At 33.8% G+C, this 23,333-nt stretch overlaps 1 protein-coding gene across 4 annotated transcripts in view; it reads right to left on the bottom strand.

Moving 5' to 3' along the window:
- Positions 1–23,333, bottom strand: part of Cblb (Cbl proto-oncogene B) — a 205,516-nt gene that overhangs the window by 85,889 nt on the left and 96,294 nt on the right. For all 4 annotated transcript variants that reach the window (XM_071615386.1, XM_027943202.2, XM_071615387.1 and 1 more), the window contains one exon: positions 4,881–5,037. In XM_071615386.1, the coding sequence (XP_071471487.1) occupies positions 4,881–5,037 (157 nt within the window). The remainder of the gene's footprint in view (positions 1–4,880; positions 5,038–23,333) is intronic.

The following is a 23,333-nucleotide window of genomic DNA, read 5'->3' as shown; positions in this document are numbered from 1 at the left end:
CTCACTAAAACAACTAATTGGGTTAAAAGGGAACTCTGGAGAATACTAACATGAAAGGTTGTGTCTCTGCACTTAAAAATAAAAAGCATGTTTTTAATTTCCTTCTTAAGGCATGACTGAAAACGCATAAAACAATACTTGGAAAAATATCAGCACATGTCAAAAGAAAAACAACTGAGAAATAACTATTATTCTAGGTATTTTTGTTTTGCTCCCCCATTTACAAAGGACAATGGTAGAAAGAATATCAAATAAATACTGGAGTCACACTCATTAAAGTCCATATGACAATGAAAGAATTGTTTTTAAAAATGCTCAACTTTATAGAGAAACAGTGCATAGCTCAAAATTCAAGTGAAAAATAAAAAAATTGGAGTTTAGAGCCAACTTCTACAGTATTTAACAACAAGTTCTTAGTACATAATCCAAAGGGTCAGCTTCTAATTGCAAAAATATTTATGTAATAAAATGAGTCTGTGCTGTTTTTCTTGTGAACACAACCTACTCAGAAGAATCAGAAGCATGTGGTACTTGTGTTTGTGCATAGTAAAGTATCTTTCAAAATAATGGCTTAAAGAAGGCAAACAAAGTGCTTTGAATAAGAATCCTGTAATTCATTTTCTCCATTAATGGAAGTCTTTTTCACACACATGAACACAAAGCTACATGAATTTTTTAAAACAACTACAGAAATTAATGCACTGAATTAAAGACACTAGTCCCTGCATTTTCCTAAATGATGCTATTTCAAGAACCAATTACTGACTTATTACTTAAGCTGATAGAGGGTCCTCAGCTAATGTACCCAGATATACCCTGTCATTCTTCACTACAACTAACGACTTGCTCCCTCTCTTATTTTTCCCCATTCTAAAGTGACTAGGATATTCCCCTAAATACTCCTTACTTATCCTGAAACTCTACAAATTTAGTGCCAATTTCTCAATGACCAAGTCCTCTCTAATACTAGGAGAAAGGGAAGTGAAGTGCAGACCCAGAGAAAGGAAAGAGAAGCAAATCCTCACATTACACTCTAGGACTGCAGCACCTGCTTAGCCCAGTATCCCTCAATTACCTGGAGAGGAGAAAGAGAAGGTTAAAGGCAGACAAAAAAAGACCAAATGAGAAAGATGACCACACAATCACAGCGAGAACCTTCTAAGGACCCCACAGCATTCATTCAAGGTATACTGGCAAGGAATGATGAGAGACAAAAGAAAGATCTCTTACTTCTTTCATTCACTATGTAATCCTCAACTTCATCTCGACTTCTGCTGGCCCCTTCCCTCAAATCCTTACACTGAGTTCCTTCCTTCACACCCCAAATCCTGAGTGCACCTTACTGCCTTTCAGATTCTATTTGATAAGTACTCCACCCCCAATCATTCAGAGCTGGAAGAGTTCACTAACCACCAGTATCACTCTACAGTAAAATGTTCACAGTTACCATATTAATAAAACATGTTTATATAAACTATGCAAACATAAAGGCTAAATTAATATAATAAATTTAAGAAAATTAACCCTCAATGTTTAAAATAATGTAAAAATAGAAGATCAGGAAAAGTTAAATCTCACAGAACAAATTTTATCATGTTTTATAGCACTTGTATGTTTATAGTCAAAGCATCTGAATAAATGAAAAATGCCAGAAGTTATCAGTAAATAGAACAAATGAAAGTTTTTCAGCTACTTCTGTAATTACGCTTTTTTTTTTTTTAAAGAGATGAAGCATTTCTTGGCTCAGTATTTTGGTTTTATTAGCTCAAACTTTTCATAGTAGTTGTACTTAAAAGAACCCCTTTCTTCTCCCAGCTCAGTAAACATAAACAAGATACATAAACCTTAGGGTATCAAGGTTGCTCAAGCTGTTTTAATGTGAAACAGCTTATCAGAAAATAAGTATGTATATTAAGCAGTAGTTTGGGTAAGCATTTAACCAAAATTAAGTTGCTCCCATGTCTTTAATATATAACTCCAAGGCATTTTAGCCTTTAATAACCACACTAAAAAGTTACCCAAGCTTCTCACAAAAAATAGATAACTTTTTAAACTGAGCAATTAGGTTTAATGTGTGAATATGACTTTTGTTTTCTTCCTTCACATAGTGAAGAAGCAAAGCTCCTATTATATGCACAGTCTTGTATTATATTAAATAAAAGAATTAAATGTATTTATTCTGTAAAATTATCAGAAACTTCTAAAGAAAGGAGAGCTTCTATTATAAAATGATAAGCTGCCACCCTATCCATAACAAGGGAATAATCATCAAACAACTATACATTTAAAATAAACAAAACACACTCTTTTCAGTATCTTATCTAACTTTTTATTCTAAATGCAAGGCAGAATTCTGATTTTAAAAAATTAATAAAGTAAAATTCACTCTACATATACTGACAGGAATTCATTTGTCTTATATTAATGAATTATTTAATAAATTAAAAGTTAATCCTGTGCAATGTTGCTTCCTTGCATCAAGCTGTCACCAAGTCTTTGCCAGCTCGGTCCAAGCAGTTGTAAATCAGAGAAAAAATTCATATAGTGTGAAAAAAAAATGAAACTAATTCTATGTTCTAACATGTGTTGAAAGTATATTTCAATAACAATACATCATGGGTTAGGTTAAACTAATAAAAAATTGTATCAGAATATAAGTAAGTCTGGCTTCTAATTGATTTATCTCACAATATAATTTATATTACTAGGATAACAAAAATTTTAAGCAGGACTCTCATTTTATGACTACCTGAATTGAATCCCATAAATAATATACATTTTAGTGGCAAAGCCAAACTCAAAAGACAAATTTTGAGTCTTAATGTTAAAAATAATAAAATGAAGTTATGCAAAGAACAAAACGTAGCTTCCACATGATACTACCGCCTATATGATTCACTTCTTTACACATAGAAGGTGTAAACAATTATACAGGATTGAGTAAAACAATGAATAGAATAACAATGTCTATCTTAAGATAGACTATTTATCCTAGGGAAATCACAGGGGTAAATATCTGAATTTTCAACAGGAGAACTTTGTTACATAACAGTTTCTATGGAATAGTATATAGGAACTGAAAAATCATATCAATGAAGTATATTATGTTAACATGGAAAAATGTTCATTTCATAAGGTTCAATGAATGAAACATTTTTTAAAACAATATAAAATCACAGTATCTTTCTTTATACAACAGTTTACTATTTCTAACTTTATTCTCCACCTTCTGACCTAATGAATGCCATAGGCAAAGAGAAATGCAAATTAAAACCAAACTGAGATTTCATCTCACTCCAACAGAATGACAATTTTCAAGAACATAAGTAACAATAAATGTCGGAGGGGATGTGGGGGGAAAGGTGCACCCATACATTGCTGGTGGGACTGCAACCACTTTAAAAAGGAATTGAAGATTCTTCAAAAAATTAGGAATGGGCTGGGCATAATGGCCCACACCTATAATCTCAGCAGCTCAGGAGACTGAGACAGGAGGATAGTGAATTCAAAGCAAGCCTCAGAAAAAATTGAGGCACTAAGCAACTCATTGAGACCTTGTCTCTAAATAAAATACAAAATAGGGCCAGAGTTGTAGCTCAGTGGTCAAGTGCCCCCAAGTTCAATCCCTGGTACTCAAAAACAAACAAACAAAAACCAACTAGGAATAGAACCACCATTTGACCAAGTTATCCTGAACCTTGGTATATATCCAACTGATTTAAAATCAGATACTGACACAGCCACATCAATTTTTATAGCAGCACAATTCACAATAACTAAGCTACACAGCAACCTAGGTACCGTTTAACACATGAATGGAAAAAGAAAATGTGGTGTGTGTGTGTGTGTATGTATATATATATATATATATATATATATATATATATATATATATATACATACACACACACAATGGAGTATTACTTAGCCATAAAGACAAATTACTTTTTAACATTTGCTTGTAAATGGATGGATCTTGAAACCATCATACTAAGTGAAATAAGTTAATCACCAAAAGTCAAAGGTCATATGTTTTTTCTAATATGTAGAAGCTAACCCAAAATAAGTCTGGGGTGGTGATGGTAAGAAAAAAGAACAGAAGAAAGATTGATGTAGTAGACAAAGAGGAATGAAGTGAAGGGAGGAGAGATAGGTAAGGAAAGACAGTGTACTGAATCAGACATAACATTCCTATATACATACATGGATACACCTGAGTCTTACCATGTGTACATCCACAATAAATTAACTTTTTTTTTTTAAAAAGTAACTATTACCAAAAAATGGAAGAAAAAACATAAATATGGGTAAATGGCAGAGAAACTAGTAGAGTAGAGGGAAGAAAGGAGAGGTTGAGGGGAGGGGAGAAGAAAGGGAGGAACTGGAGACTGGATTAGAAAAAGATATATTCCATGCATTTATAATTATGTCAAAATAGACTCTACTGGCATGTATAACCAAAACAAACCAATGAGAGAGAGAGAGAGAGAGAGAGAGAGAGAGTGTTGAGATACAACTCCAGCAAATGGCCATCGCCAGTGGTGCTTTCTATTAGAACTGGGCTGAAAGGTGAACAAAATAAAGTGAGAAACTATACAGGGAGTTTCCAACAAAGCTCCTTTACATGAGTCTTCTCAAAACTGACAGGGCTTACTGGACCTGAAACTCCATATTTACTCCAAAATGCCTCATCTAAACCTACAGAAATGATCAAACACTTATGCGAATAAAATTATAGACAGCCCAAAATAAGACTTTTCCATAAATTTGGGTATATGTGTGAGAGAGACAAAGACAGGTACAAAAACACACACACACATCCATATATATAGAAGGGAAGAAACGAAAGGACGGATAGATTAAGCAGGTCTACAGCTTACCTGAAATAGCCTGGTAAAAATATCAAATTCAAAAACTGAAATGTAATCATTGCAAGTTAAATCAATTGTTGATTTTAAAGCCATTGCTTCCAGGCCAGAGCTAATTTGATGAACCTCATGAAGGCACTGTCTGAATACTTTCCATGGTACGATGGTTCTGTGAAAGGAAAAAACAAAACATGTAATTGATTAAAGTGTCATTAAAGATATACCTTCCATTGAAACAGCACAAATAAATAAAAATAATGTATTTGTAATAAAATAAATAGTTGAGAATACTGTCACATGTAATCGGTTTTCCTAAATTGATTATTTTTATTTTCTAAGAATATGACAAAAAATTAATTTTTCCTCTCAAATAGCCTTTAGCTATCAGATATCTCTACAAACACAGAAAAGCATGTATTTGGGTCAAAGTTCTATGTATCATGACTTCTTAATTTATTTATACAAGGTTATTTAACTCTGAATCAATATTAAATTCTCCCTTTCTGTTTTTTTTTAATATTTATAAGATTATGGGTATGCATAATAGTAGAAATCCTTTATTCAATACACAAGAATAATGTGTATTCACCATCTCAAAAGATTAAATTGGAAAATTATCAAGACATATCTGACCCTTCCCTGATGTTTTCTGCAGAGACAAAAATCTCATGTTATTTATTTTTCCATATGAAAGCAATGATAAACCTACCTTTTAAAAATAGTAACTATAATGGCTATCTCTTGGAAATATACATCTACTTATTAATTCATTTTCATAAATCAAAAAATTTTAATAAGTAACACAGTATGTGTTTCAATAATTAAGGAAAGCACAGGATAGTAGTAGACAAAGGTCTCCCTCCCAGCATACCCTCATCTGAACATTTTCCAACACTCCCTATCCTCATCCCTCCAATGAAAATCAGTAAAGCCTGTTATGCTCTCCTTAGTAAGCTTACTTCTTTAGAATGGCAAATGCCTATTCCTGAATATATGAAATGCAGAAACAATTATATTTTAAAACATTTAAACTGCAGTTTACAAAATACGATTGTATAAGACCTATGTGCACCCTCTTAAAATGTAGCCAACAATCAAACTACAGGTTTTTCTTTACCATTATCTCCTGAGAAATAAAAGCCCCAAGCAGAAGTGTTAATCTTGCCTGGCCCCACCATAGACCAAACCTCCCAAAGAAGCATCACCACTAAATTACCACTTTCATATTAATGAATAACTATCTATAGCAGTGATTGTGGAACTTCAGTGCACATCCAAATTATATGAAGGGCTTATAAAAAAAGTTTTCTGATCTCCCACCCAAATATTCTTCCCGCCTGGGTAGGGCTTGAGGATTTACAGTTGTTCTAACAAGTTCCCAGGTAATGTTCACACTGCTGGATTGGGGAGCAACACTTTGAGGGACACCTATCTGCTGTATCTACTACTGTAGAAATACAAGATACCATCTCTATTCTTAAAAAAGTATACACTTTGGGAGTAGAAATAAGATTTGTAGTCCTAAAAAATAGAGGGGGAGAATATATAAGAAATGCTGGAATATGGATACACTAAGGGCTGGAGAAATTCCAGGAGTCTGTAGGAAGTAGCATAAATAAAAGATGAGACAGGCTTATAATACTATGCTGTATTTGTAAGAAAGTTTAGGTTTGATGTACTATTATATAAAAGAAAAAATATGAGTCTTAATACCTCAAAAGGCTCTTCTATATGTATGAAAAAAAAAAAAACAGGAAACCACAGAGAACTGAAGAGAGACACCACATCAGACGCCATTTAGAAGAAACACACGTCAGACTCTGATTAAGGTTAACAAAATGCTGCTGTTTTAAAAGAACAAGTAAAACTTTTAATAATACTAGAAAGCCGCTGGTTTATAGTGAAGTGTAAATATGCAATTATGTCCAGCTTCATTACAGTGACCATGAAAGTACTGCCTAAGAGGCACGTTTTTCTTTTCCAAATTAAAGTTTCCAATACTCAACACACACAAAGGATATAACCATAGAGGGAAAAGAGTTGATCAAAGAACTACTGGCTTCAGCAGGGCAAAGATAACTATCTCTTTTGTATGGAAAATAATTATTCTGTTTTGTGTATAAAGTATAAAAAATAAATATACTGGAAAAATAAAAACCCTTGGTATTTGTTTTATGTATAAAATATAAAATAAAATAATGATTGAACAGACATCTTTAATGTGCCTCATAAAAGTTATTATCATCTAATATTTTAGACATAAGTAAATCATAATACCAGGGGAACACCAAAGCACATTATATAAAATGTACAAACTTACATAATTTCTGTCACCATACCACCTTAGAACAATTAACAAAAAGGAAAGCTACTTGGGTAAATGAAACTTTATTACAGTTCCGTTGTGATAAACCTAAGGCCCAAACAGGCATTATTTCAATGGAACCTTCATTAAGGGTGGTAACAAGGATTAAGAAGCTAGGCATTATGTAGCTAATTTATCAGACAAAAAGGTTTGTTCAAGAGATTCTCCTCCTTTGATCAGCCCAGTAAAACAGCCCTATGTAGGAGGTGAGGGGATTAAAGTGGTAGGCCTTTTAAAGAATAAAAATAGAATACAAAGAGGTCTTTAAAAACAAACAAACAATAGATTGTTCTACAGCTACTGCATGCAAGACCTATACTTCCGAAATAGGATTTAAAGTGGCTACAACATTTTTTCCAGAGTTGTACAGGGTGGGTGGGGCTGGGAGAGAATAATTTTTTTGCCCTTTTAAACACAATCGCAGTGACAAGCCTGTGGTGTTTCCTACTACCTCATCCTGGGAGATGAAGCTAGTGAGACAAAAAGTTAACAGTAAATTGTTTTAAAAACATGTAGAAACTAACGTAGTGTCAAAGTCCTAGAAAGAGAAAGAAAGAAAGGGGAAGAGAAAGAAAAAGAACTGAAAAAAGTTAACGGGCCAATTAACTCTCACCAATTCAGACAAATTTAATCTGTTCTTGCGACTTACAATTACAAACCACATTAACTGCAAGCTGAATAAGTTTAAAGATACACTGAAAAGGATGAGTAACTGTCAGTCTGCAAGAGAAAGAACACAAATCAATGAGCAGCCAGCCACTTGTTCTAACAGTGTGATTTCAGGATCTTTAAATTTCCAATAAGTGAACAGGGGCTGGGACCTCCAGTTACTACATGGAAATCCTTTGATAACGTTTGACATTATGTGACTTATAATGTCATCAGAGACAAAAAATTTATATATAAGGCTCTACTATAATTCTATTAGAAAATTATTCCTAATCTATCTGCCAAAAACCAAGAATAATTATCTTTAAAGGTCTTAAAACACATGGTAGGTAACCTTTCAGAGAAAATAAGAAAATAAGATCAATCAGATGCAGGAAAACAAAACTGAAAATGTGTCAGTGGGTCAACAGTAGACACACACTCAATCTTCCAGGACTGTCTCCTGCTGGGTAAAAGTGTAGAAACGTCTGTTAAATAGTCTAGTTTGAAAATCCTGCAATTTTAAGATGTAAGTAAAAGGAATAAAAGAGTGTTAGGAAAATGATAACAAACAAAAAGGTAAGACAGTTTTGTAAAACTTCTAATTTATAAAAAAGTTATTGGTTTTATTTGGAGAGAGAGAGAGAGAGAGAGAGAGAGAGAGAGAGAGAGAGAGAGAGAGAGAAACAATCAAAGGATTTTAACAAAAGTCTGAATAACAATACAGAGTATGGTTTGAAAACAGGAGGTTAGGTATACTTTTGTTGTGAATGAAAATTTACACAGTACTTCTAGAAGGCAACAAGTTTGGAAACAAGTTTCAAAAATATACTCAGAAAGACTACTTCTACAGGGGTTTGCCTTCAGATATTCACGTCCAAAAAATATATAGCAGTACAAAACCTTGCCCAAGAGCCTCTTCCATGAAAGAATATTTATAACAGCAAAAACTTAAAAAGAAGTAAGTTCATGAGCAATAACAGAATATAACAGAGATAGAATATTTTACAATTGAAATTGTACTGAAAAATATTTTTCATGTAAAAGTTGTTCATGGCATATTATTAAATGAAATAGAATTTTCAAAATTATTCCTATATGTCCTATATGACTTAATATTCAAAGCTATTTCTATGTCTAAAGAGATCTTCAAAAGTTAAATGAATGCCAGTGGACTATGTAAGGAGTACAAGTGACTTCTTTAACATTTTATCTTTCTGATTTGTTCATGGTTTTTAACATTTTGTTTTTCTACATGCTCTAATGAATCAAAAAACTATGCAAAGTATATTAAAATTTTAAAATTAAAATTTTAAAATGTATATTATGTAGCCATAGAAAGAATTACTGAAATGTTAATATTTTCCTATCATATAGTTTTATATGTAGAAATTTTTTTAAAATTATAAACTACAAGAAATCACAAAATAATTGCTGCATATAAGACCAAAATAAAAAAAAAAAAAAATCTGCTTCTATGGAACTCCAAAATGTAACTAGAAAATAAATTTTTAAAAACTTTGGTTTTTACAATGTCATATTAAATGGGAATAAAGCTAACGGAAGAAGACCAAAGCTAAAACACAGACTCACACATGCATACATACATGCACAGAGATATAAAAGACATAAATAAAAAGATATTATGCTTTAGCAGATCGGCAGGCTCAGTATTATAAGTATGTCAATGCTGCTCAAAATGATTTATGGATTTAATATAACTTCAATCAAAAATTCCAGGATGTACTGTTAGAGTAAGAATATACTGATTCTCAACTTTATAGTTAATGCCAAGAGCCAAGATTTAAAAAGACAAGCTTCAGTAATAATAATACCAACAAGCTTACCAACACAAACTCTAAATTAATGGATATTGTGGCTCTGATACCTGATAGAAAGACAGATGAAACAAAACTGAAATTTTAGAACCAAATGCACCAATAACTAGAAACAATATGCCAATATCAATTACATATGAGCAGCAATGATGAAAAAACGTTTTCAAAAAATTTTGCTGGGTCAAATGGATAAACACTTCGAAGAAATTAATTCTTGACCACTACTTCCCACCATATTAAAGAAAAATTAATTCTCAACACATCTCACACCTAAATGCAAAAGGCAAAGCAATAAAGTTTTTTAGATGAAACATAAAAAAAAAATCTGCATTACTTTGGAGCAGGAAAAAAAAAATTAAACAGGATCCCAAATGCTCAAAGCATAAAGGAAAACATAAATTTAAAACCTCTATTAATGAGGTTATCATAAGCAAAATGAAAAACAAAGTCATATATCAAAATAAACTATTAACATACCTATAATCAACAAAAGATTCATATCTATAATGTATAAAAACTTCTAAAAAATAAGTAGAAACAAAATGAGTAATTTTCACACATATGCAATCAAAGGAAATCAAAATGTTCAATAAGCATTCAAAGATGTGTTCCACTTCATAAGTCATTTCCCTGATGCAATGCATTGTCACTCTACTAAAATAAAATGACTTGTTTGAAAAAGATGGATGACACTGTAAAGTGTTGAGAAAGATATGGAGCAACAGGAACCTTTAGGCAAATGAACAGGTATCAACAATAGCCCTGGAAAACCACTAAAGCTAAAACTATATTTATATTAAGAATCAGAACTTGTACTCATACATACACCCATAAGAAATGCACTAAATGCACTTAAAATGCACAAGAAATGTTTACTATTAATAATAAGGCAAAAACAGGAATAAGTCAGTGTCTATCAACAATAGGATGAATAGCAATGGAACAAAGAGAATGAACAAAGTATTTTTACATGCTAACAGAGAGGAATTCCACAAACATAATAATCAAGGAAGCCAAATTTATCCTTAAGGTACATTTGTATAAATTTGTATAATTGGTATGGTTTCAACTATGCATGATTCCATTCTGCTCCAGTGAGAACACAGTGGGCAGCCAATGACTACACAGGACTTGCTAAGGGAAGATGAGGGCTTTTTAGCTGCAGGTGATATACTACCATCTTAATTAGGGAGAGTTTACATTGGCATGTTCGTTTTATGAAAATTTCTCACCTTGCATTTATGATTTGTGGACTTTTCTCTATATGTTAAAATTAGAAAAATGTTACATTAAAATCCAAGATTATAAAGAAAGAAATTTGGAGATTGGCAAGTAAAAATAAAATCAAGACTATCAACACATTTGCTGATTGCTGATTTGTGCCTGTTAGTGGTGATGGTGGTGGGAATTTAAAATCCATTTTAGCTCAGGAACATATGCCATCGTGACTTGAAACATATCTACTAACCCATCTCACATTTTTAATTTTATGTTGAAATTTTCAGAAAATTCACCTTGATCAATAAAAATATATTCAGTGTCATCTTTAAATTGAGTATTATTTTGTTTAGAAGATAGAATATTCATAAGATATTTGATAAACTTTGAGTTTTTCTTATGGATGTAAAACATTAGAACTGTGATTCCTAAATGTGCTGACATTTCATGTATAGTTCTTACTTAAATTTATTTTTTATATGATGACTCTTATTTCTTAAAGAATATGAAAATAGGTTCTTATCAAGCTATCACTGCCCTCATCATTCATGCTAGAGGAAAAGGTCATAATTTTATCATTAGAGACATTAGAAAAAAGGGAATACCATGGTTTCCCAGCAGTCTACAGAAAGTATATCAAAACCACTTTGATCAAATCATTGCCTTTTGAAAATTCATCATTGATAGGAAAGTACTATAGTTACCTAGGATATTAATAATTAGATCTGAAAATTCTTCCTCAGAAATGAAAATTACTGACTTTCATAGAGAAAAACACAGACATTGACATACTTCACCTCCTTTTGCTCCAGAGATCACCACAAAGAAAAGGAAATTGGGGAAGAACCCAGAGTATTTGTGATAGATTTCTTTGCCTTACCAAAAAGTTCACAGCACTCTATGGTACAGACAAGCATTATTTCTCTACACAGTGGAAAACTATCATTCTCATTTTCATTCTGAAACCTAAACTCAGAATCATAATTTTTATGAGACTACAAAAATAAGAAAAGCCTCATTCGCATTATTCTTTATATACTCAATAACTTCATTCATGTGATAAATCATAAAAATAAATTAACTATAGGCATAAAATTACTTTATACCTAATTATATCTATTTTTGGACACTGGAAATATAGCTTATTTGCAGAAAAAAATAAGGAGAGAATTTGCAAACATAAAATTCATAAAAATGGGTTAAATTTACAGTTTTAATTTTCATACTTAGTAGATATTACTATAGAACAAGAGTAAGATTTTGGTCTTAGAACAAGAGATGTCTGTTCTTTTCTTTATGAAGCACAACTAGTCTTGATTGTATTATCTCTGAAAGTTTAGTAATGCTTGGTAAGTTCATGAGATACAATAGCTAATGGGTCATGCAAGATGTCTTTGATCCATTGCAGTCTGATTAAATGATATCATGAAATTATGTACACTAAAATTAATAAACTTTGGACAGGAGAGTATAAGTAAGGCTTTAAAATTTTCTCCCTTCTAACAATAAGAGCTCAGCTTTACAAACAAATAAAAAAGTCAATAATGAAACAAAATTCTTCATAAATCTCTCAATATAAGTCAACTAAGTTAACAAGCAATCAATGAATCAAGACTGCTAGAAGTATGAAGTAAATTGAGGCAAAAGAAAAAGAACTTCCAATAATGCTTCCAAAGCTCTGACAGGAGAAACCAGGTACATGCCATGCATAATTAGATCCACCAAAAGCTTCTTTCAATAAGAGAAACTATTGATAATATTTTGAATAACTACTTTGTTATTAAAGAATATTAGTGTTATTCTTCAATAACAACATAAAAATAAAACTATAGAGGAAAAATAAGTCTATTTACTGTTTTACTCATTACTATTAAGTAACAAACAGTTTGTCTACCAGCAGGAAACCATTCTAAACCCTACTTGCAAGCTGACCACTGAGCCGATCACAGCTTAATGTTTAATGGCAGAAGACACCAGGTCTCCCAGCAGAACTAAAGGACTTTGTTATAGCAAGTGGTAGTCAGAATATCAGTCGTATCTTGAACTTTTTCCCTTAGCCTCATTCCTCCAAGATGGTGCCCAGAGCTGCTAAATTCTGCATGCATTGGGTTTTGTTACTGGAGTAGGATCTAGAACTAAAGAAGCCCAAGTCTTTTCTGATGGGCAATAAGAAGATGTGCTCTCTGACCCAGAGAGAAATACCTCTACTAACACATAAGCAAATAAGCTCTGTGCTCCAAAGAAGGAAACTTTTTCTTGACCCTCCAAGACACTTAGCAGAGAAGGCAGCAAGCATTCAGAGGGATTAAGAACCAGGACCTCTTTGAGTCCAGGGAACATCATTAAATATTTTGTAAGTAAATCAGTCTTTCTCTGAATATTTTCATATGGAGTCTCCTTATAAAATATAATGTAATTTTACTGTAAAGTAGCCTGAAATAAAACAACATTATAATGAAGTCATGAATCACTACATAAAAACATTTTAAAATTTTAGTAGGATTAAATGTTCAAAAAGTAAAAATGTAAAATAACATCTGAGAATAATCATATAAGTAGCTTAAAAACCTATCTTAATGAATTAATACAAGACTAATCAGCTGACTAAAATTAAAATATATCAGCTGACTAGAATTAAAATATGGGAATATATGAAGTTTGGGTTTTGGTTTGAGTTAAATATATGCCTGCACAGGAATTTCTACTTTATACGTCAAAAACACATTTTAGGAACACAATTTTGGAAGTATTAGTAATTAGATTAATAATGGTCAGCATAATTATTTTTAACTCAGCAGAGCAACCCTCCTCCCCAAAAAGAAAAAAACCTGAAAATAAAAAAGTCTCTATCTCTGTTTTTTTCCATAACCTTAAGGCTATATACCCAATCTACTAATCAATATCACGCTCACTTATTTAGAAATACCTACTGCTGCTAAACTAACTAAATGTTTTTTTAAGATGAATAGGTAAAATAAGTAGATACACATAGTTAGATGTTAGAGAAAAGGTCGTATTTTTTATCATTAGAGACTTTAGAAACTTCAGAATAAGAAAAGATATTCTCAGACTCTACCCTTTGGTGAGTGACTGGTTGTCACTCACCAAAAGTCTGGGTAGGTGGACAAACAAAATAATCAACCTGCTCACTGAACAGCAAATCCAAAGCACTTATTCAGTGCATATCAAAATCTCAGTAAGCCTACTCAGTACACACCAAGTCCCAATATACCTACTGTGCACACAGAAAAATCCAAAAGCAATATACACCCAAAATCAACACACCTAGTCAATGTTCAACAACAACCTAAACACTTACTCAGGGAAACAAAAATCCTACTAAAATGCTGTGTCATAAAAGAGTTTAGAATTTTAAAAAGAGAAGACAAATCAGATTATTAATGCCTCCTTACTACATTTAGGTAAACTTTCATTTTTTTAAACTAGTTTGATCCTTCACTACTATTAACTGATTTATCTTTCTCTTTAAATTGTATCTTCCTTTGGGTTCTTATAATGCCATACTCCCAAGATTTCTGTCCATACTTATCTAATGACTACTCCAAAATTCATTAAATTCCTTTGGTACATATTTCATTCATCAGAATTCTTTAAGTGTCTTTTCTTTTTATTCTCTCTATACCTTCTTTCCGATCTATATTAATTAGTCCAGTGATTTTAAGGATATTTCAGAGAGTATAAAATCACTTATCTGAGGGCAGGCAGATAATGGAAATGTGTGGTGATGCATGTAAGAAATGTAACAATGGAGGAGACACCTAGAGAGGACAGCTGGTACCACATGCAGCCAATCATGGCTCAATATCAATTCTTACCTGCTGCTGCACACACAATTCTTACTTATAATATTTCTTCCATAAATTTTAAAACAATGTTTTTGTAAAACCAACAATGTTTAAAAATTTGCAAATCACTTTAAAAAATATTTAATATTGCATGAAGGAAAAGAAATCATTACACAGGTTATCAATCTATCAACAAAAATGTACTGACAAATCTAAAGTCTCTATCCCTGTTTTTTTCCATAACCTCAAGGCCGTATAGCCAATCTACTAATCAGTATCTCCACGCACACTTATTTAGACATATAGAAGTGACCACAGGTCAAACGACCTGTTGCCAAACTGCTTCTTCCTGTTTTTCCTATCTCAATAAGTGCTATCCAGCCTTTAAAATCACAGATTGAGGCTTCACAATGGACTCCAGGAACATCTTTTTAATAATCAAGTCCTATTAATTTTATCTTCATATCATTTTCAAATCCATGCACTTTAATTTAGCCACTATAATCTATGCCAGTCTCCTACTTTATTTCTCTCCTTAAGTATTAGTTTCTAAAGTGTGTGACAGCCATAGACCCCAGGGGGTATACAGATGATCCTTTCCAGGACTAGAAGAAGAACTGAAATTCTATTTGCATTTTATATAATTTTAAAATTTTATATCATAGTATTTCCTTTATTTGTATTATGAACATTATTCTATATATTTTTACAGAGTAATAGATAGATATAAATATACATATGTACATATGCAGATGATTGATAGGTAGATACTGTGTGCTTGAGAAGTCATAATTAGGAATTAATTAGGAACAGTCATAAATTAGGAATAAAGAGTATGATCAAGATTTGGTGACGACTACTCAAATTTATTATTCATAATATAGCAAGAGCGATCTATCTAATGTGCATGTTTGACCACTTCCCTACTTAAAACCTAGCAATGGGTTTCAATTGTTCTTAGGGCTCCAAAGAACAGCGTTTTAAAATATAACTTAGCTTATGAAAAACAAAAGTAAAAATGGCAAGAAAAGGAGAGCTTTTAGAGCATAGTAAAGGAGAAAGAGCCAGCAGTTTCACCTATGCTGATTCTTGAGATAGGGGAGATCCTATTACAGACTATAAACCACCACCCCTTATTTGAATTCTGTGCTTACCAAGAAATGTTCTGAGTATAATATTGTTCCATGTAAAATTTATCTACGTGATGCAAGCATTCTCCTGTGCCTGACAGTGACATTAATCTTTGTAAATGAATAAAATAAAATACAGATTGGTTTGCTGATTTAATTAATTCATGTTCATTCTCTAAACATGCTCTCGGTTCTAGTAAAACCAAGTTTCAAAGATGAGAACCAGAAGCTATATTTTAGTGAAGTAAATGTCACTTAAGCTATTCAGGGTAAAGAGGAGAAGAAAAAATTAAAAAAAGATAAAGAAGATTACCAAAGAGGAGAAGGAGGAGGAAGGGGATTCATTAATATAAACTTGAAGAAGTTGCTGTATACCCTTTTTTTTTTTTTTTTTTTTTTTTAACTACAGCAGACACCATAACAATCCAGTTCCACTCAGGGCACTCCCCACTGGACACAATGAGAGGCTCCTTATTAATATATATAACCTACACAAAATTCTGACTTCTTCATAGAGGTCCAGAACTTTTCTGATAACCATAGTAAATAATTACTAGGAAATTAACTTACTCCCTGTGATATTTCTGAAGTACTTTTTAATGGTAAAGAACAGATTTTAAGTATTTATCATCTCTGTATACCCTGTCTTACCCAAACTAAATATAGACTGCTCATAATCATAAAATTATGGTTTGACATCTTCTTTCAATAAGTCTACAATAAGTTTGTAACTTTTGTTTACCTATTGACGTAAAGATAATTTGACTTTTTTAAAAAAAATCAGTCAATAATGGGAGCCAGCTAAATAGCAGACATATTAACTAGAAAGGCTTTGAGTTTCATTTCAGTTATTTTTTTCTGAAAAACCTGCTACGTAGTTTCACTGTAAAAGTCCTTAAAAGTCAATTGTAACTTTTATTTTAATTAAAACTAAATAAGTTGCCTTTTATTTAATCAGAGGGAAAACTCTTGTAGTTAATGTGAGAAGAACAGATATCTTACTCGTAGGAAAGAAAAAGAAATCATTTTCCCTTGTTTCTTATTAAAAGAGAAAGGAAAATACAGGAAACCCCAAGAAGGACCATACATACCACTTCCCCAGGAAATCAAAGACAGAAGCAATACACTGAAGTATAAATAGATCACCCCCAGAAGCAATATCATTTTTATTTTCAATTAACTTTTATACAGAAATATACAACCATAGTGCCTTTATTTTTTAACTTTTCATTCTTTTCAACTTTTGCTTTTTGATTGCTTGGGAGTATGGAGCTTCCATCATACTAAGTCAAATACTAATTATATTAAATTTATACTTAATAATAAACATATTCACGGCACTTATGGTAAGATCAAGATTTGAATTGGTTAATTACTTCATAAATACACTGCTTTTTATGTGTCAGATAGTTTTATGGGCCTTATAAGTAGATTTCAGCCTTCTTAACCTCCATGGCAACCCTACATGGTAGGTATTGTCAGTATCCTGGTAGGTATTATAAATGGGGAAACAGATACAAGGAGAAATCACACAGCTTCCCCAAGTGACAAAGCTAGGAAGCACTGCATTCAAAACCTGCATAAGGGTGCTCTGGCTCTAGAGCCTGCATGCACAATCCGAACCATGCTGCCTCTCAGTGAGGCAAAAGAGTTGTCTCCTCATCTTTTGTCTCACACATACACAAGGCTCATGCACATCCTTCTACTTCTCAACTCAATTAAATGTACATTCATTCCTGAAAGTGTACATATGATACATTGCCATGAGACTTGAGAAACACAAATATGAATAAATAAAGGTGAATTTGTGAAGCCTATGATGTAATGCAAAATAAGATAACTGGACAAATAGCTTTAATAAAATAATAAAAATACTAAATGAAAAATGATAAGCAAGAGCTCACAGGAGTTTAAGAATGAGAAACTTTAATAACAATGGGGAGGGTCATGAGGAGGATGAACTTTGAGGGATAAGTAAAGGTTTTATTTGAGAAGTTATAAAATATTTAGGTAGAAGAAACAATATGAGAAAAGACATAGAGACCTATACCAAGAAGATGTGGATGTACCAAGAAGAGTCAAATAAGCCAAATCAACTGAATATTAGAACATAAGTAAAGGAAGAGAGAGCTCATAGCAAAAATATACAAAATGTACTCATACATTCAATCAACAAGTACTAAGTGTCTGTAACAAATACAGCATCCAAAGGATTCATTCAATAACCATTTAAACAACATTAAAGATTATATTGAAAATGGAACTAGCATTTGTAAAAGCCTCAAGCACAGAATTTGACATGTAATAACCTTAATGAATATCTGTTTTTACTAAATTTTGGACAAGAAGTCATTTAAGAGCCTCACCATGAAGAAAAAAAAAATCCATGTAAAGAAACACAATAATATAAATGCATCTAAAATACAATAGGAATACAAAGAATGCAGTAACATTTAATATGTGCAGGGTGTGGCTCAGTGGGAAAAAAAGGCCTTTGACACTGAATGTTTGAAGAATTGTGTCAAAATTCTGGGATGGAAGGAAAGAAAGAAGAGGGAGAAGCACCTAAGGTATAGAACTACACGAATTGCTGATAAATAGAACATGCAGTCTAGTCATTACATACTAAGAACAAACATCATTCACCTATTCATCCAATTATTCTTGCAGTCTGTTAGCAATTATTAGTGCCCACATTTTAGGAAATGTGACAGGTCTAAAAAAACAGATATGGGTGTCCTATTAAGGAATTTGGAGCCCGACCCCACAATATGTAGATCGGAGCCAACTTTTTCTTCTATCAGACGTAGAGTCTCTGATTTGATATCTAGCTCCTTGATCCACTTTGAGTTAACTTTTGTGCATGGCGAGAGGAGGGGATTCAGTTTCATTTTGTTGCATATGGATTTCCAGTTTTCTCAACACCATTTGTTGAAGATGCTATCCTTCCTCCATTGCATGCTTTTAGCTCCTTTATCAAATATAAGATAGCTGTAGCTTTGTGGATTAGTCTCTGTGTCCTCTATTCTGTACCATTGGTCCACCCGCTTGTTTTGGTACCAGTACCATGCTGTTTTTGTTACTATTGCTCTGTAATATAGTTTTAAATCTGGTATCGCTATACCACCTGATTCACACTTCCTGCTTAGAATTGCTTTTGCTATTCTGGGTCTTTTATTTTTCCATATGAATTTCATGATTGCTTTATCTATTTCTACAAGAAATGCCATTGGGATTTTGATTGGCATTGCATTAAACCTATAGAGAACTTTTGGTAATATCGCCATTTTGATGATGTTAGTTCTGCCTATCCATGAACAGGGTATATTTTTCCATCTTCTAAGATCTTCTTCTACTTCTCTTTTTAGGGTTTTGTAGTTTTCATTGTATAAGTCCTTCACCTCTTTTGTTAGGTTGATTCCCAAGTATTTTATTTTTTTTGAGGATATTGTGAATGGAGTGTTTTTCTCATTTCCGTTTCAGAAGTTTTGTCACTGATATACAGAAATGCCTTTGATTTATGCGTGTTGATTTTATATCCTGCCACTTTGCTGAATTCATTTATTAATTCTAGTAGTTTTTTTGTAGACCCTTTTGGGTCTTCTAGGTATAGAATCATGTCATCTGCAAATAGTGATAATTTAAGTTCTTCCTTTCCTATTTTTATGCCTTTAATTTCTTTCGTCTGTCTAATTGCTCTGGCCAGTGTTTCGAGAACTATATTGAATAGAAATGGTGATAGAGGGCATCCCTGTCTTGTTCCAGATTTTAGGGGGAGCTCCTCACACTTCAGATAGAGGCCTAATATCCAGAGTATACAAAGAACTCAAAAAATTAAACAATAAGAAAACAAATAACCCAATCAACAAATGGGCCAAAGACCTGAACAGACACTTCTCAGAGGAGGATATACAATCAATCAACAAGTACATGAAAAAATGCTCACCATCACTAGCAGTCAGAGAAATGCAAATCAAAACCACCCTAAGATACCATCTCACTCCAGTAAGATTGGCAGCCATTATGAAGTCAAACAACAACAAGTGCTGGAGAGGATGTGGGGAAAAGGGTACTCTTGTACATTGCTGGTGGGACTGCAAACTGGTGCGGCCAATTTGGAAAGCAGTATGGAGATTCCTGGGAAAGCTGGGAATGGAACCACCATTTGACCCAGCTATTGCCCTTCTCGGACTATTCCCTGAAGACCTTAAAAGAGCGTACTACATTTGTTTATCGTGGAAGGTTTTAATTTCATCTTCCATCCTGAAGCTTAATTTCGCTAGAAACACAATTCTTGGTTGGAACCCATTTTCTTTCAGTGTTTGAAATATGTTATTCCAGGATCTTCTAGCTTTCAGAGTCTGTGTTGAAAGATCAGCTGTTATCCTGATTGGCTTACCCCTAAATGTGATCTGCTTCCTTTCTCTTGTAGCTTTTAAAATTCTCTCCTTATTCTGTATGTTGGGCATCTTCATTATAATGTGTCTAGGTGTGGGTCTCTTATGATTTTGCACATTCGGCGTCCTGTAGGCTTCTAGGATTTGGGGTTCTGTCTCATTCTTCAAGTCTGGGAAGTTTTCTCGTATTATTTCATTGAATAGGTTGCTCATTCCTTTGGTTTGAAACTCTGTCCCCTCCTGTATCCCAATGACTCTTAAATTTGGTCTCTTGATGTTATCCCATATTTCTTGGATGTTCTGCTCATGGTTTCTTAACAGTCTTGCTGAGCTGTCTATGTTCTTTTCAAGTTGAAATACTTTATCTTCATTGTCTGATGTTCTGTCTTCTAAGTGTTCTACTCTGCTGGTAGTATTCTCAATTGAGTTTTTAAGTTGGCTTATTGCTTCCTGCATTTCTAGGATTTCTGTTTGTTTGTTTTTTATAACCTCTATTTCCCTGTATAGTTGATCTTTTGCTTCTTGGATTTGTTTATGTAATTCATTGTTGAAGTGATCTTTCATTGTCTGATTTTGCTGTCTGATGTCTTCCTTGAGACTCCAGATCATCTGAAGCATGTATATCCTGAATTCTTTATCTGACATTCCATCTGCTGCAGCGATTACCTCTTCTAACGTTGAGTTGACCTGCATTGCTTGTGGTCCTTTCTTTCCTTGTCTCTTCATACTGTTCGCGTTCCTTTCTACTTGGTGAAACTGTTGTGATATTGAATTTTCCCCCTATATATTTACATTGGTCTTGTATAGTTGCAAAGTCTCCCTCGCAGGCGTGGGCGGCGGCTCTGCCCCTCCTCCAATTGGGGCAATGTGCCTACCACGCCGGGAGGCCGCTGGGCCTGCTCTGCCGGTCGGTAGCAGGTCCGCCGACCTTGCAGGCGCAGGCAGCGGCACTGCCCCTCTGCAGGCCTCTGGGGCTGTACTGCCAGTGGGTCGCAGGTCCGCCTACCTTGCAGGCGCGGGGGGTGGGGGGCGGCTCTACCCTTCCTCAGGCCACTGGGCCTGTTCTGTCTCTCGGTTGCAGGTCTGGCCTGTTCTGATGGTGGTCACAGTTCCGACTACCTTGCAGGAGCGGGGGGGAGGGGGCGGCTCTGCCTCTCAGCAAAATGCCAAATGTCTTCTTTGATATAAGGAGAGTAACTAAGAACAGAGTAGGGTCGAAGAGCATGAGAAGAAGATTAACATTAAACAGGGATGAGAGGTGGGAGGGAAAGGGAGAGAGAAGGGAAAATGCATGGAAATGGAAGGAGACCCTCAGAGTTATACAAAAGTACATACAAGAGGAAGTGAGGGGAAGGGGAAAAATAATACAAGGGGGACAAACGAATGTCAGTAGAGGGGGCAGAGAGAGAAGAGGGGAGGGGAGGGGAGGGGAGGGGGGATAGTAGAGGATAGGAAAGGCAGCAGAATACAACAGACACTAGTATGGCAATATGTAAATCAATGGATGTGCAACTGATGTGATTCTGCAATCTGTATATGGGGTAAAAATGGGAGCTCATAACCCACTTGAATCAAATTGTGAAATATGATATATCAAGAACTATGTAATGTTTTGAACAGCCAACAATAAAAAATTAAAAAAAAAAAAAAGAGCGTACTACAGGGATACTGCTACATCGATGTTCATAGCAACACAATTCACAATCGCTAGACTGTGGAACCAACCCAGATGCCCTTCAATAGATGAATGGATAAAAAAAAAATGTGGCATTTATACACAATGGAGTATTATACAGCACTAAAAAATGACAAAATCATGGAATTTGCAGGGAAATGGATGGCACTAGAGCAGATTATGCTTAGTGAAGCTAGCCAATCCCTAAAAAACAAATACCAAATGTCTTCTTTGATATAATGAGAGCAACTAAGAACAAAGCAGGGAGGAAGAGCAGGAAGAAAAGATTAACATTAAACAGATACATGAGGTGGGAGGGAAAGGGAGAGAAAAGGGAAATTGCATGGTAATGGAGGGAGATCCTCACTGTTATACAAAATTACATATAAGAGATTGTGAGGGGAATGGGAAAATAAACAAGGAGAGAAATGAATTACAGTAGATGGGGTAGAGAGAGAAGATGGGAGGGGAGGGGAAGGGAGATAGTAGAGGATAGGAAAGGTAGCAGAATACAACAGTTACTAATAGAGCATTATGTAAAAATGTAGATGTGTAACCGACGTGATTCTGCAATCTGTATTTGGGGTAAAATTGGGAGTTCAAAACCCACCTGAATCAAATGTATGAAATATGATATGTCAAGAGCTTTGTAATGTTTTGAACAACCAAAAAAAAAAAAAAAAAGAAGTAAAATCTAGAATCAATAAGTGGAATAGTATCAAACTTAAAAGCCTCTTCACAGCAAAAGAAACAATCAAAAACATGAAGAAAGAGCCTGCAGAATGGGAGCAAATCTTTGCCACCTGCACCTCAGATGGAACATTAATCCCCAGGATATATAAAAAACTTAACACCAAAAAATTAAAAAATATAAAAAAACCCCACAGATAACCCAATCAATAAATGGGCAAAGGAACTGAACAGGCACTTCACAGAAGAAGAAATATGACTGGTCAACAAATATATGAAAAAAATATTCAACATCTCTAGCAATTAGAGAAATGCAAATTAAAACTATTACTGAGGTTCCATCTCACTCCAGTCAGAATGGCAATTATAAAGAATACAAGTAATTATAAATGTTGGCAAGGATGTGCGGGGAAAGGTGTACTCATACATTGCTTGTGGAGCTGCAAATTGGTACAACCACTCTGGAAAGCAGTATGGAGAATCCTCAGAAAACTTGGAACAAAACCATCATTTGACCCAGTTATCCTACTCCTTGGCATATACCTAAAGGACTTAAAGTCAGTGTACCACAGTGACGCAGCCATGTCAATGTGTATGGCTGCTCAATTCACAACAGCCAAGCTACGGAGTTGGTAAATGAAACTATGGCATTTGGCAGTAAATGGATGGAACTGGAGACTATTATGCTACATGAAATA

Source organism: Marmota flaviventris, chromosome 8 (assembly GCF_047511675.1).
Source record: "Marmota flaviventris isolate mMarFla1 chromosome 8, mMarFla1.hap1, whole genome shotgun sequence".
NCBI classification, from domain to species: Eukaryota; Metazoa; Chordata; class Mammalia; order Rodentia; family Sciuridae; genus Marmota; species Marmota flaviventris.
Note: the sequence above shows the minus strand (reverse complement) of the source record. Positions and strands in the feature narration are given on the sequence as shown.